General features: G+C 46.0%; 1 protein-coding gene across 1 annotated transcript in view; it reads left to right on the top strand.

Moving 5' to 3' along the window:
- Positions 1-936: 936 nt before the first annotated feature.
- The window catches only part of CAPN13 (calpain 13), a 45,962-nt gene continuing 33,577 nt past the window's right edge, over positions 937-13,321 (top strand). Inside the window, exons 1-2 of the mRNA XM_086745963.1 lie at positions 937-1,173; positions 12,885-12,954. Of these exons, the coding sequence (XP_086602089.1) occupies positions 937-1,173; positions 12,885-12,954 (307 nt within the window). The remainder of the gene's footprint in view (positions 1,174-12,884; positions 12,955-13,321) is intronic.

Genomic DNA, 13,321 nt, shown 5'->3' with positions numbered 1-13,321 from the left:
GCAGGTCTGTCCAGTCTAGGGTTTCACTGCATGCATGAAAAGTTCATTTTTCCTAGTTGAATTGCCCCTTTCCTCTAGACACATTAACAAAGAGGGGTTCAAACATGCTCCAGACTGGAATACCTATAGATGCTGTGCAATGACTGCCCCATTTAAATCTGAGTCTACAATTCAGATCTGTTCAAACACTGGTCTCCGAATGAGCTACTGAATCCAAAAACCCTAAACCTTGGTGAACGTTCATGCAAGCAAATAGAGCAGGTGGGATCCAGGTCTGGATGTTGCAGCTTGGTCCCATCTCAGCACTGTAGCTTTAGGAAGTCTGGTGGAGCATCTGTGGAAGCTAGTAGGAAGCCACCCGCTAATTTGTCTGAGGTCTTTGGAGCAGATCCCAAGGAAAGACAAGTCTCTGCCTTCTTTAGGTCTCGCAGAGAGTGACTGTCAAGTGCTCACTTGTGGAAATGAAATAAAGTAAGTAACTGGAAAGATGCCCTGGGCACAGGTGTGATCCATAGAAATGTCCTGGGTAGCTCTGAGCAGCCTCCCTGCTCACACCACCTCCCTCCTTCCCTGTGTCTGCAGCTCCTGCTCCATTCCCTACGCTCGCTTACATTGCAGATGTACCTCAGTGCTAACACAGCGGCTTGCTAACAGCTTTGCTCTCTGTCTGCAGGGAAGACTCAAAATTGAATTTGTAGCAGCAACAGCACTGGTTTAAGATAAACCAGTTGGGATTTGACAACTGCTCTTTCCCCAGGCATTTCCAGCTAATAAGTATTTTGTCACAGTGAATGCCCTCAGCTTTGCAAGCTGCTGCTCCACAATCCTCTTGTGGGGAGGAACAGGGGGGTTTCTTTCCCACACACTCCTAAGGCACCACTTTGGATCAGGAAACTAATGGCAGTCCATGTCTCCCATTCACAGGAACGGGGCACAATGCTTGCCCCTGGCTCTGCTCCAACGTTGGAGCAGGGGTGGCGAACAACAGGGCCAACGGGAAGCCTCCAGAACCTGAAGAAATTTAATAACCAGGACTTCACCCGCCTGCGAGCCTTGTGTCTGAGCCAAGGACTGCTTTTTGAGGATGCCACCTTCCCTGCTCACATCAGCTCCATCGGTCCCAACCTGCTTCCAGAGGATAAGCTGCGGCGGATACAGTGGAAGAGGCCAACTGTGAGTTACACCAGCCAGGGTGTTTCATAGCCCTGCTGCCGAGTGGGAGCAATAATGGCCGGGGCTAAAAGCCTTCACCTTGTGGGAAGAGATCTGTGCTAAGCAGGGAAGCAGACCCCAAGGGGAGCACTGGGAACACAATGCTGCAAGAAGGGATCCTTGGTGTGGGACCTGTGGAGGGAAGATAACTGTGTAATTAGGGTACATCTTTGTAGGAATTTTGTTTCCACCTGTGAACTTGACTAGAACTAGGGCTCCCACTTTGATCTGCTTCTAGATGACTTTGTGCAAACCTGAAGAGCTGTCAAATTCTATTAAAGGTCTCTGATTTCTGTAATCCAAGCCACTGATTCAGCAATACCTATTTTAAGGTAATTGGGACAAGGCATGAGATATAATACATTTGTTTGCTGATTCCAAGTTGCAGATTAATAGGCAGTCGTTGTCTTATCTGTCTTAAACTGGCAGGTAGAATGACACACACAGCTCTTTTGTCCTAGGACCTAATTTAGGGAGTCTTTCCGTGGTCAGACTGTTCTGTATAGCAGTGCTGTGTACCATTTGCTGCTGGTGCAGCCACTGGATTAGCCACACACTGCCTTTTTGCTGGGTTTTGCTGAGCGCACCACTAATGCCTGGGGCCTTTGGCTTCCCTGGGCTGGACCAAACCAGTTTATCTCCCTGAAGGCAGCTCCTCAGGGTGTGGAGACAGTAACTGTGAGACTGTAGAGACAGGACAAGATAACTAGAAAAGATTTATTTGGACGGCAGATGCAAGCAGGGCAATGAGGTTATGCTGGAGCTTGGCAGTGTGCTGGCCTTACCGTACCAACAGCAGCGGCTGCTGCTGGCATGGACATTGAAAGCCATGGCTCACAGAAGAAAAGCAGGCTAGCCTAAGGAGCCTGCATAGCTGCTAAATATGGATTCCAGAATGGAAAGGCGAGAAGCCCCAGCCTTGGTGTTAAAGGAATGTAATGTGGTGAAATATTAGATGGAGCAGAAGCTGCAGCCTGGACACAAACAGGGCTGTGGCCGCAGTGTTGTGGTGATAGGGATGAGTCCTGAGGCTTGAACTTCTCCACCACTAACTGCTGCGGCAGGGCCTGAAAGCATCAGAGAAATTGTGCGTGCAGAGGTGCAGGCACTTCCAATCTGGGTCAATGCTTTATGACATGACTCAGTAGGTGTGGAGGTGCTGGGTGCAGACGTCTGAGTGTCCTCTGTGGAGCTGCTGCAGAGGGATCATTCTCTGTAGAAGCAGCTCCTACTTCTGGCTGAACATCTGGGCTTCTCCTCAGGCAGCCTGTCTTCCAATCCAGGTCCAGTGAGAATGCAGCTGGTGCTGTGTTTTTTACACTAGCACTCCACTTACAGGTTTGTAGCAGGTGGGGATAATCTCTCCTGAAATAGAAGTTATACTATAAGAGTAACAAAAATATGCAAAGGAGAGGAGTTAGTTGACACCATTTCCAGACTGAGAAAGACAAAGATACAATAACTAGGCATTAGACTCACAAAAGACAAACATGGGTATTAGAAAGGTCTCTCGGGGGCATTTTAAAGACAAGTAAACTGGAATAAAATGTTATGTTACAGTTCTGTTAAGTACTAACCATCCTGATGTTTTTGCCATTTGGGAGCAGCAGAGAAGTATAAGATTTCAAAAGCATACAAACTGACTTGGGAACCCAAATACCACTAATTTTGAGGCATCAAAGTGTGGGATGAACATCTATCCTACTCAGATATCCTGAGAGTTATTTCATGTGCAAAGGGACAGATGTACCTTGCCAAAAGCAGAACCTGCTGCTGCTAGTCCTTGGAGTTTGTCAGGTGAGGCAAGTGAATCAAAGTTTTTGTGGAATCAATTTAAAACATTTGCAGAGGTCCTCTCCTTCCCAGCACTTCCCTTTTGAAGACTTTTCCAGCAATCACTACAGTTTCCAGCATCACCCGAGCAAATTGACTGAAACCACTTGCTTCCAACAATTTTCCAGAGTTTTTTTTCAGGAAGGAGGGGGATGAAAAGTCATTGACTTTGCCAGAGCTCTCCTCTAAAAAATTACATTGTATGCTCGTGGCCCAGGGTTCACAACGTGAACATTGAAAAGACTTTTCCTCTATTACGGAGGTTCAGGCAGCATCACTGGCTGCTGTTCTGCAATGTACTTAAGGGACAAAAGTTGAGACTGCTGACTCAACTGGCTTATCGGGAACAGAAACCTAGGATGCCAGTGCTGAAGAAGACTCCATTTAAAATTTTACTTTCTCAGTTTATCCAAAACTTCCACCTGTAGCCATTTTCTAACCAGCCAGGCTTTGTCCTGCTAGACAAGATGCAAGATGAAGGGCAATGGTGCTAGCCTGGAGAGCACAACCAAAAGTCCTCAAACATCACCATAACACCCGTGCTGTATCACAGTGACATATAAGCATGGTCTTCATCTGGCAGAATGAAGCAGAGACAGAAGAAGTTGCTAAATAGCAGTGGTTGCTATTTAGAGAGCTGCAGATGTTTTGAGCCAAGGGTCAAGAAGTAAATAAAACTGTATTTGCATTTGCTGTCTCCTGAAAGGCCAGTGCTGTGTCCAGATGCCTCTGGGAGTTGGTCCCCAGGGAAGAAGAGGGAAAGCTACAGTGTTAGGAGTCAAAATGCCAGAAATCTGAAATTTTTTAAGTTGGGCACCTTTCACCCGTGTAGAAATGTTCATAAACTCTTTGCTCTTAGGTCATTGCAGTGCTAACTGTAATGATCCCAGGTGTTTAAGCTACCTAAACTACTCAGCAAAAAAGATACCTGTGATTTCCTAAAGGAAGACTGTTTCCTACCTGAACGTATCTCCCAGAGTGTAGTTACATCCTGCTGACAGCATGGCCAATTTGACCTATGTATGTATTTTTCTCAGCCTCCATTATTAGCTCCCTCTGATATTAAAAAGAAATTGGCTGCAAATGTACCTGCGACAAAAATGGCATCTTGGCCCTATTAGTCTCTTAACCTCCATCTTCTGTGTCATATAGTAGTTAGTTATTTAAGTGGTAGATAGTAATTATAACTGCTGTCATTGTTCCAGATCCAATTGAGCAGTTGAGCAATGTGCTGCATCTATTTTACCTTGTACATTGTTAAGAGAATTGCCAATTACGTTCAGAGTTTGGAGTCTTCATATCTCGAGGTAATGTATAAAGTAGAGAGAAAACAGCTTGATTTTTCAGACAGCAATAGTCAGTGGTGACAGTCAGGAACAACTTATTTTGACTTGTAAAGTGAGCTGATTTGATATGGGAGTCCCTGAAGGGGGAGGTGGATCAGAAGCACCAAGACATCCTTTGAAATGTCACTTTTCCTAACTAACTGTGCACTAGTTGCAGTTTGCCATCAGATGGGGACTGCTCCAGGCTGTGATTTCATCCCTAGGCCCTCAGTCTATGTCCAGTGAAATGTGTGCAATTTGTAAGAGAGATTTTGCGTGTGGTACTTAAAGCATTACTAGAGGTGGGACTGCAGGTACCAGGTACAGCAGAAGCTCTGCAATTAACTGGTCTTTTGGTTCACTCACAGTTTGCAGATATGGAAGAGAGTTCTATTTTAGATTGAACAAAGTATTTTCTGTAGCTGGGCTTTTCTAAAGATCAGACAAAGGGAAATTCTCCTTGAAGAGTTATGTCAGATTTCAGAAACTAAGATGCTTCCTTAAAAATGTTCAGAACACATTCTTTCATTGTTTGGTGCTTTTTCTTCACACAAGCAATTGAGTGGAACAGAGGATGTTACAAAATGGTTTGTTGTTGCTGAATATTCATTTTTAATCAATTAATGTTTTAGCTAAATATTTCACTTTGTTCTGATCATAATACTATACAGATGCAAAAGGAAACTGAAATAGGATGATCCAGATGATGTGAATTGTTGTGGTGCTGAATCTTGAGTGCTTTATTTTTGCCAACATTGGTTATATTTTCAAACATGGTACATGTGAGAGGAGAGAGATTACCAGGTATGCAGCAGTGCCTTGGCCCTGCACCAGCAATAGCCCATCATGGTGCTTGATATGGTGCCCATTATAAACTTTGTAAGGATGGTCCCTGATCTTCAGCACTTATACTTTATAAGGCTAAAATGGGCAGAGGTTTAAAGTTACTGAGGGTTTTTCTGAAAGGTCTTCAAAGTCACGAACTACTGCTCCTGCAGCTGTTCATCCTTTGTCTCTTGGGACCCTGTAGCTACCTTATGGAGTGGAGGGATTGCTGAGCGAGAGCTGGTATAGGAGGATCTGTCCCCTGTTTAACATAGGCTGTGACATGTGTGGGGAGCAACTCGAAGAGAGGGAAAATCTGCAAGGTGGCCAATGAAGGTTTGAGGGTCATGATGATAGAAATCACTGAGTGCCTCTGATGTGACTTATAGGAGGGTGCAAAGTGGAAAGACTCTCTGAAATAGCCAACATGGGTTTCCTCTGCATCATCCAGTCTGTTCGTAGCATCAGGGCATGGACTCCCTGGGTATTTGCCTCATGTGTCTTGTGTCAGGGGAAGGGAAGAGTAGGGTCTAAAGGAAATTCTTGTATAGAAGCCACAGAAGCACAGGCTGCTTTAATGTAAACTTAAGCGAGGGAAATGCCTTGTTCCTGTATCAGAGACTCAGAGAACCATGCTACTGCACTTAGCATCTAAAAAGTACTGGTGAAAATGATACAATTTGAGACAATGGTGGTTTGCTGAGAAAAGTAATTCATCATTTGATCCAGTAATTTTGCAAAGGGCTTGCTCACATTTTTTCCACCTTCTTCTGCCCCTTCCCAAAGCAAGTGTAACCTTCTTTCAGCAACAGAGTGCTTATCATGATTCTACATTACTTTTGGTGTTTATTTGTTTATTAACATTTTACTTAATTCCCAGAGATTTCCAGGAATAAACATCAACATTAAGGAATTTTGAACCCAAGAACTGATGAAACCAAAATGGATCCTTTAAAAAAGTAATTTTGAAGTTAGGATTCTTCTGCACAGATAAGCTGAGCTGAAGTTTCTACTGCATCAGCCTTGGCCTGTCTGTAGCTGGAGGGGAGAAAAAGGCAGATTTTATTCAGGCAAGGAATCAGGCAGCTGTTTGAAGTTAACCTCAAAATTTAACACAGGGGAAAAATGGAGTAAAAACCTCCCACCCCCTCTGTCACCCCCCCACAAAAAAAAAAAAAAAAAGGACAAAAAGAAATGTGGATTGTCACGTGAGCTGCTTTGATAAAGCAAGTTACGGGAAATGTGTGGCGATGCGGGATAGTGCTGTCCTGCACTACCTGCAAGTCTGTCACCATGGGGCTGTTTTCTGGATGAGCCAAAGCCGCTTGCCAGCTGCTCATGGCAGAGTTCACAGCTTCAACATTTCCCAGGGGCTGCGAGGCCCTTGGATCTTGTTCAGTATTTCTCCCTGATGAAAATCAAAATCAATTCACCTTATTTTTGAGTGTGCATGTGCAATCAGTGTAATTGAACAGGAGCAGCATTTCCAGGCTGCCGTTGTCTCAGCACTTGCCTACTCAGCTGATTGCATCTGACCTCGACTTCAGAGTTCGTATCTCGGCCGAGGAATCATAGGATGATTAGAGTTGGAAGGCACCTTCAAAGGTCATCTAGTCCAACGCCCCTGCAAGGAACAGGGACATCCCCAACTAGATCAGGTTGCTCAGAGCCTCATCCAGCCTGGCCTTGAACGTTTCCAGGAATGGGGCATCCACCACCTCTCTGGGCAACCTGTTCCAGTGTTCTATAACTCGCATTGTAAATAATTTTTTTCCTAATATCCCATCTAAATCTACCTCCCTCTATTTTAAAACCATTACCCCTTGTCCTATCACAACAGGCCCTACTGAACCGCCTCTCCCCATCTTTCTTGTAGGCCCCCTTAAGGTACTGGAAGACCGCTATCAGGTCTCCCCGGAGCCTCCTCTTCTCCAGGCTGAACAGCCCCACTGTCTCAGCCTGTCCTCATAGGAAAGGTGCTCCAGCCCTTTTATCATCTTCATGGCCCTCCTCTGGACCTTCTCCAAATGGTCCATGTCCTTCTTGTGCTGGGGGCTCCAGAACTGGACACAGTACTCCAGGTGGGGTCTCACCAGGGCAGAGTAGAGGGGGAGAATCACCTCCCTCGACCTGCTGGCCACACTCCTCTTGATGCAGCCCAGGATGTGGTTGACCTTCTGGGCCACAAGCGAGCATTGCCTGCTCATGTTGAGCTTCTCAGCAGAGGAAGCTGCAGTGCATCACCATTTATTAGATCTGTCTTTCTGCACAGGCTTTAGATGAGGAGGGTTTATTTGCATAATATCTCCGGCCTCTGTTGCTTTTGGAAAGGGCTGGTTGTGGAGGGGAATGCACGCATCCGGAGCTGAGGAACAAGCAGTGCTCCTGTGATGGTTGGTTGACTCACCTCCTTCCCTGTTTCTCAGTCTTGGGAATCAGTCCGCAAGATTTTATATGGCTGTGGTGGCCACAAGGGAGTAGTTGGTAACACTGTGCCACTTTGAAAACTTATACTGAATGGTCTGAATGGGAGGTTTCAAGACTCTAAGGAAACTGCGGCTCAAAGGCTCAGGGTAGACAGGGCTACCTCCTATGTTTACCTGCTTTGTTTGCAGTTGTCATGTTTTTTAGCATTGAGCTACACAAAGCAAACGAGCTACAGGTAAAAGCTGAGCTCGTTTTTGTTTCTGCTGGTTGTTGGAAACCAGTCTGTCCTCCAGCAGGACTTTGCCCTCATATTGGCGGGCTCTGTACCTGTGCAGAGTCTGAGGCCCTTATTCCTCCATTGTGAGAGAGAGCTGGAGCAGAGAACGGGTTTTTTTAAGCATCTGAGGCATTTATGTTGAAAACAGGCAATTAGGAATTGAGCTATTCTGCTGTAAAGTGAGGAGTTGAGTTCTGGTGGTGCACACAAACCCCTTGAGATTAGCCTGATTTTTCCTATCTAAGAGAATGTCAAAGAAAAGCAGAATATGAGTTTAAAAAAAAAATGGCAGAATCAAGGAAACAGATTCCTGATTCCCATGAGATCTAATACACACAAAACTGGATAGAGGCCTGGGAAGTCCTTTAGCCCCCAAGTGATGGAGAGTGGGAGGATGTATACCGGAGGAGCATTACTTTCCACTTGCTTGGTTATCCAGCTCCCTCTCCAAGCTGTTGGAGATGAGGCATTACAACAGGCAGACCTTTGATGTGATTCAGCGCAGTTTACTCTTTGTTCTGTCCTCCCTCATTACTCCAATGGGCTTATTTCTGTGTTAGCTATTCTGTGGAGGTTTTGTGTGGCTGCGGGGTGTATGACAGTGATGTGCCCTGACTCCTCCTCACAGCACTGCTAGGCACTGCCTCAGCCCAGGGAACCGTGTTTGCTTCTTAATCCAGAGCAACACTTTTACAGGCACAGCGGTGATGCTGAATTAAGATTTGTCCAGCTGAGAACCGAGTTTGGCTTTCAATCAATAGCAGCCTTTTTATTTTTCTTGGTGTGTGTTGAACAGGGAGCGCTGTGGCTCGCGATGGCAGGACATGTCAGGAAAGCGGAGCTGGAGCAGCAGGGAGCAACAGAAGTACAGCCAAAGGGACAGATGTGGTACTGTGGCAGGAACAGAAGTGAGGCAGGGATTTTACAGTTGGATTAAGGTGGACTGATTCAGAGGCAGCTCTGCAAAAAGTTGTATTCTGCCTCTTAACCCTCAGTGGCCTTCTACCTGCGCTCAGGATCATGCTGGGCTGGTGGGGAAACCTGTGGGAAAGTGGCCACGGCCAGAACACCGTACTGAGCAGCAGCCTACAGTCAGACTGGCTTATATTGTCCACAAAATCCCACCTCGGGCTTCCAGTTTTCCGCAAAAATGTCTGACTGAGTTCTTTATGTATGTCTGCATATGGCCTAAATCTATATTACTCACTTCCAGCTTCTTCCGGGGACTTGCTCTTCCATAAAAATGCTGAGCAATTATAAAGAGAAATTTAGAGACAAATGCACAGGACTCTCTCCTTCCACCTCTCAAATTAATTTTCCATCTTGCCCTTTGGATAAGCAGTACTTCTATGGTAAGACTATTCTTTAGAGGATGAACTGGTTTGAACTTGAGCTTCTACTTTGAATATGTAACGAAGTCTTCAGTGGGCCAAGGAAAGCAAGTGATGATAGCTTTGTCCTGAGGGGATGAGTTCAAGCAGAGTGCCTGACTTGCAGCCCATATGGTTGCCTTCACTGCTGGACTCGTAAATACTCTGAGAAGAGACCACGTGCCTCCTTGTGCTCCCTCTTCTTTCCCCCTCCAGCTAAATCTGAAGAGTCTCGGGGAAGATGTCGCAAAGAGTCATCATAATTTCTGAGTGAAACAAGGCACTGCTTCTGGACAGACTTCTAGTTAAATCTGTGGTTTCTCTATTTGTCATGCAATTTGAGCACTAGGGAATAGTGAGGCTTGCATGTTTTGTGTAGTGGTAAGTATGTGCATAGCTGTGTTTTGCAATAATATATGATAGTTTCTGGTCTTTTATGACTGCTGTATTCTCTCCTTTGAAGGAAGAGGAGCTAATTGGAGACTTCCTTTCCGCCCTTTCCTTCTGGTTGGGAAGACCTAGATTTCCAGAGCACTGCAGCCATCACAATTATATCCTCTCTAAGCTCTTTCAGAAACCCTTTGTGTTTAGTTCAGGCTCCACACAGCATCCTTTGAGGGAACAGCCATTCCACCACTGACTTCAGGGGTTGCAGTCTTTCAGAAGTCTTCTGTGTACCTGGTCTTGCAATTCCCCACCACTGTCCCCTCCTGCCTTTGATTCAGCTTCTTTTTGTCCCCTGCCCTTCCTTGGCTTGCACCCAATACCGGAAAAAGCTTGTGCTCTGTGCACTGCATCCTTTTGAAGTGTGCCATGCTACCTCTTTTCCTCAAGCCCACAGAGAGAGGGCTACACTCAGAAGCACAAACCTCTGATTGAAACCTGCCCTGCCATTTCTGACCTCAGTGCAAGCAGCAAGGAGGACTGCTGCCGTTTCAGCCAGTGGCACTGGTGTCAGCTTGGTGGCCGTTCACCTTGCATTTTCTGCCTGGCTTCTGCAGAGGGACAGCTGCTGAGCAGCCCCTTTTCCATGTGTTGGTTTAAAGATATTGCCCTTTAAGTCTGTGGGAGTACACCCCACTGGAATTACAGTGTTGTGGGAATTACAGTGAGAGTGTCTGACTTCAGCTTTTGTTCTCTCTAATAGCCATAAAACTGGCTGTATGCACAGTCAAGGCATGCTAGCTGGGGCTGACTTCAGATCATGTCTTTTCTGGTTTTAGACAAAATTATTGGTTTCTCTCAGCAAGGAACCTGCTTAGTGACTCAGCTCATCCCCCTTTGCTTACTCGTGAGTCAAATATCTTGGTGGGCAATAGGATAATAGGATATCTGCTGAAGCATCTAATGGGCTGACTTTTCAACCAGCCTCCGTAGGCCAGCAGGATCCACAGTGCACTTAAGAGCTTTATTGTCCCAATACAGAACACAGCATCAGTCCTTTCCTTGGCAGTCCCGTAGGAGATGCAGCTGCCTTTCCATTAGTTTCAGGCTTGTGTTTCTATGTGGTGGTTACCCCCATGGCAGCTATGCACTGTAGCACATCCATCAGACCCCAGCCACCCTGCCTTGGGCAACTAAGACTATAACAGCCTCAGAAATGATAGGGGAACAAAAATACCCATTCCTTTATGCTTTTGATTTCCTGGGATAACTGTTGGCAACTCAGACACACGCAAAGGCACAGGCCAAATTCAGAGCCTTGTCATGCAAGTTACTCTTTCCTGCTTGTGGGAGGTTTTGAATTCACGCAGGTGAGGGAGGCAAACTGCTGTCAGGGAAATAAAGAAAGGGAGAAGACAAAGCTGGAACAGATGTAGAGGGGAAGGGAGGAGGGCTGAGTGCTGCTACTTCCCTGTATGATGACCAGCCACTGCTGCTGGTGACCATCACTTCTTAGGACTGCTACCTTGCTATAGCTAAACAGAGCCCCCAACATAAGAAGGACATGGACCTCTTGAATCAAGTCTGGAGGAGGGCCATGAAGATGATCAGAGGGCTGGAGCACCTCTCCTATGAAGAAAGGCTGAGAGAGCTGGGGCTGTTCAGCCTGGAGAAGAGGAGGCTCTGGGGAGACCTTATAGCGGCCTTCCAGTATCTAAAGGGGGCTTATAAGAAAGATAGGGACAAAGTTTTTAGCAGGGTCTGTTGTGATTGACAAATGGTAATTGTTTAAACTGAAAGAGGGTAGATTTAGATTAGACATAAGGAAGAAATTTTTTACAATGAGGGTAGTGAAACAGTGGAACGGGTTGCCCAGAGAGGTGGTGGATGCCCCATCCCTGGAAACATTCAAGGCCAGGTTGGACTGAGCAACTTGATCTGGTTGGAGATGTCCCTGCTTCTTGCAGGGGGGTTGGACTAGATGACCTTTGAAGGTGCCTTCCAACCCAAACCGTTCTATGATTCTCAGTCTATTATCGCAAATCTCCAAGGTGCTGGGATAGGTATGGATGGCTGCATGAAAGCATCTGTCAAGGAAGATGCCTCCCCAGGCTGCTTTCCACAGTGTCAGCAGTGCTGTGGGAGCACGATCTGTCTGCCAGGCTGGAGCAGCGACATTGTGTTGCATCTTCTCTTGATGGGGAAACTTCTTAGAGGGGTTTGATCACTGTGAAGCCGTTTCAGAAAACTGACAGTGTTTGCTAATGCTGAGCTCAGGCAACTATACAAGTCATGAGTCACATTGTGTGCTGGTCTCATTTTTGTGCAGCATGTCAAATCAATTGTGGAGAAGAAGTGCCAGGGCCTGCTTAAGGAAGAGCTGCTGTATTATTATTTTTCTTGCTCAGATGTTTTTTTTTTCCTCCCTTTTATCTCTTCATTTTCTTAGGTGCGTGTTGACTTTCCTATTTAAGGCTGATTGCTCTTTCAAACAGAGCCTTACCCAGTTGGGGTGTGCCAAGGGTTACTCACAGGGGATGCTCAGGCCATTCATACCTGAGCTCTCAGATGTCCCAGGCCAATAGCAGACACAGGTGGGAGAATGGTTCACATTTCTGTGTGCAAAGCCAAGCTCTGAAGTGTTTCCCCCTTCACTACCCAAGCAAGACTCTCAAGGAATGAAAGGAAAATTCTCCCTGAGTTAAAAATAAGTCAGTCAGGCCTATGGGATTTTGCAGCCAGAGATTAAGCTCTCTTTCTGTAGCTTCCTCACCAGGGTGATGAAAAGCAGCTCAGGCTGCTCTGTGTTAGTCCTGCAAGGAAACAGAGAAGGCTCAGAGGGTAAAGCATTCCCAGACCCAGTGCAGAGCTGAAGTACAGTCTCTGCTCCACTTTGCTTGGAAACCTCTGTGTCTCTGCTCTACTGTCCCCCAGGAAATGGCATGATTTTGCAGCCAGGCTCAGAGCTGTCTCTGAAAGGTGTTGGTAGTGTTAGAGAAACTCAAATGAAAGCTCAGTGAGCACCAATCCACAAGTACCCATCCCTAGGAAGAGCTGAGCAGACTAAAGAAGAGATGCCTGAGTATCTCCTCTGATTTTGTTGGTGGCAAGCAAGAAAACATCAGGGCTCAAGAGAAATAGCTGTGGAAAAGGTAGGCTAGCAAGGGCCTTCAAAGGGCAGGAATGTACTGCTAGGTACTCACACTGCTCTTTGCATTTTCTCTTCTCCAGGAACTTCAGAGAAATCCTTACTTGATCATGGATGGAGTTAGCAGATTTGATATCATGCAAGGAGAAATAGGTAAGGTCGTATTACTGTTTTGGAAAAGATTGGCACAAAGCCAATTGTGATTGCTTGGCTGTATTCTGAGTGCTCAGTGGGAAGACATGGACCATGGTAGCTGCACTAAACAATTAGTGCAGGTTAATCCAGGCTTACGCAAGTCCACACACAATTTATTGCAGATATTTAACAAGATTCCCAAGTGCAGCAGTTCTAATCCCTGTTACTTATATGGGGCATCTGCCCTCTGTATATAAGGACAGGCATAGAAAGGAAGGTCCAACTGAGATCAGGCAGATGCTTCAAGTACAAGGTCAAATACAGTTCCGAGATAAGTAGGCATAGCTCTGATGCCTATGTCTTCATCTGTCTCTCAGTGTTTTCT

The sequence above is a fragment of the Chlamydotis macqueenii genome, chromosome 3 (assembly GCF_036417535.1).
Source record: "Chlamydotis macqueenii isolate bChlMac1 chromosome 3, bChlMac1.mat, whole genome shotgun sequence".
In the NCBI taxonomy this organism is placed as follows: Eukaryota; Metazoa; Chordata; class Aves; order Otidiformes; family Otididae; genus Chlamydotis; species Chlamydotis macqueenii.
Note: the sequence above shows the minus strand (reverse complement) of the source record. Positions and strands in the feature narration are given on the sequence as shown.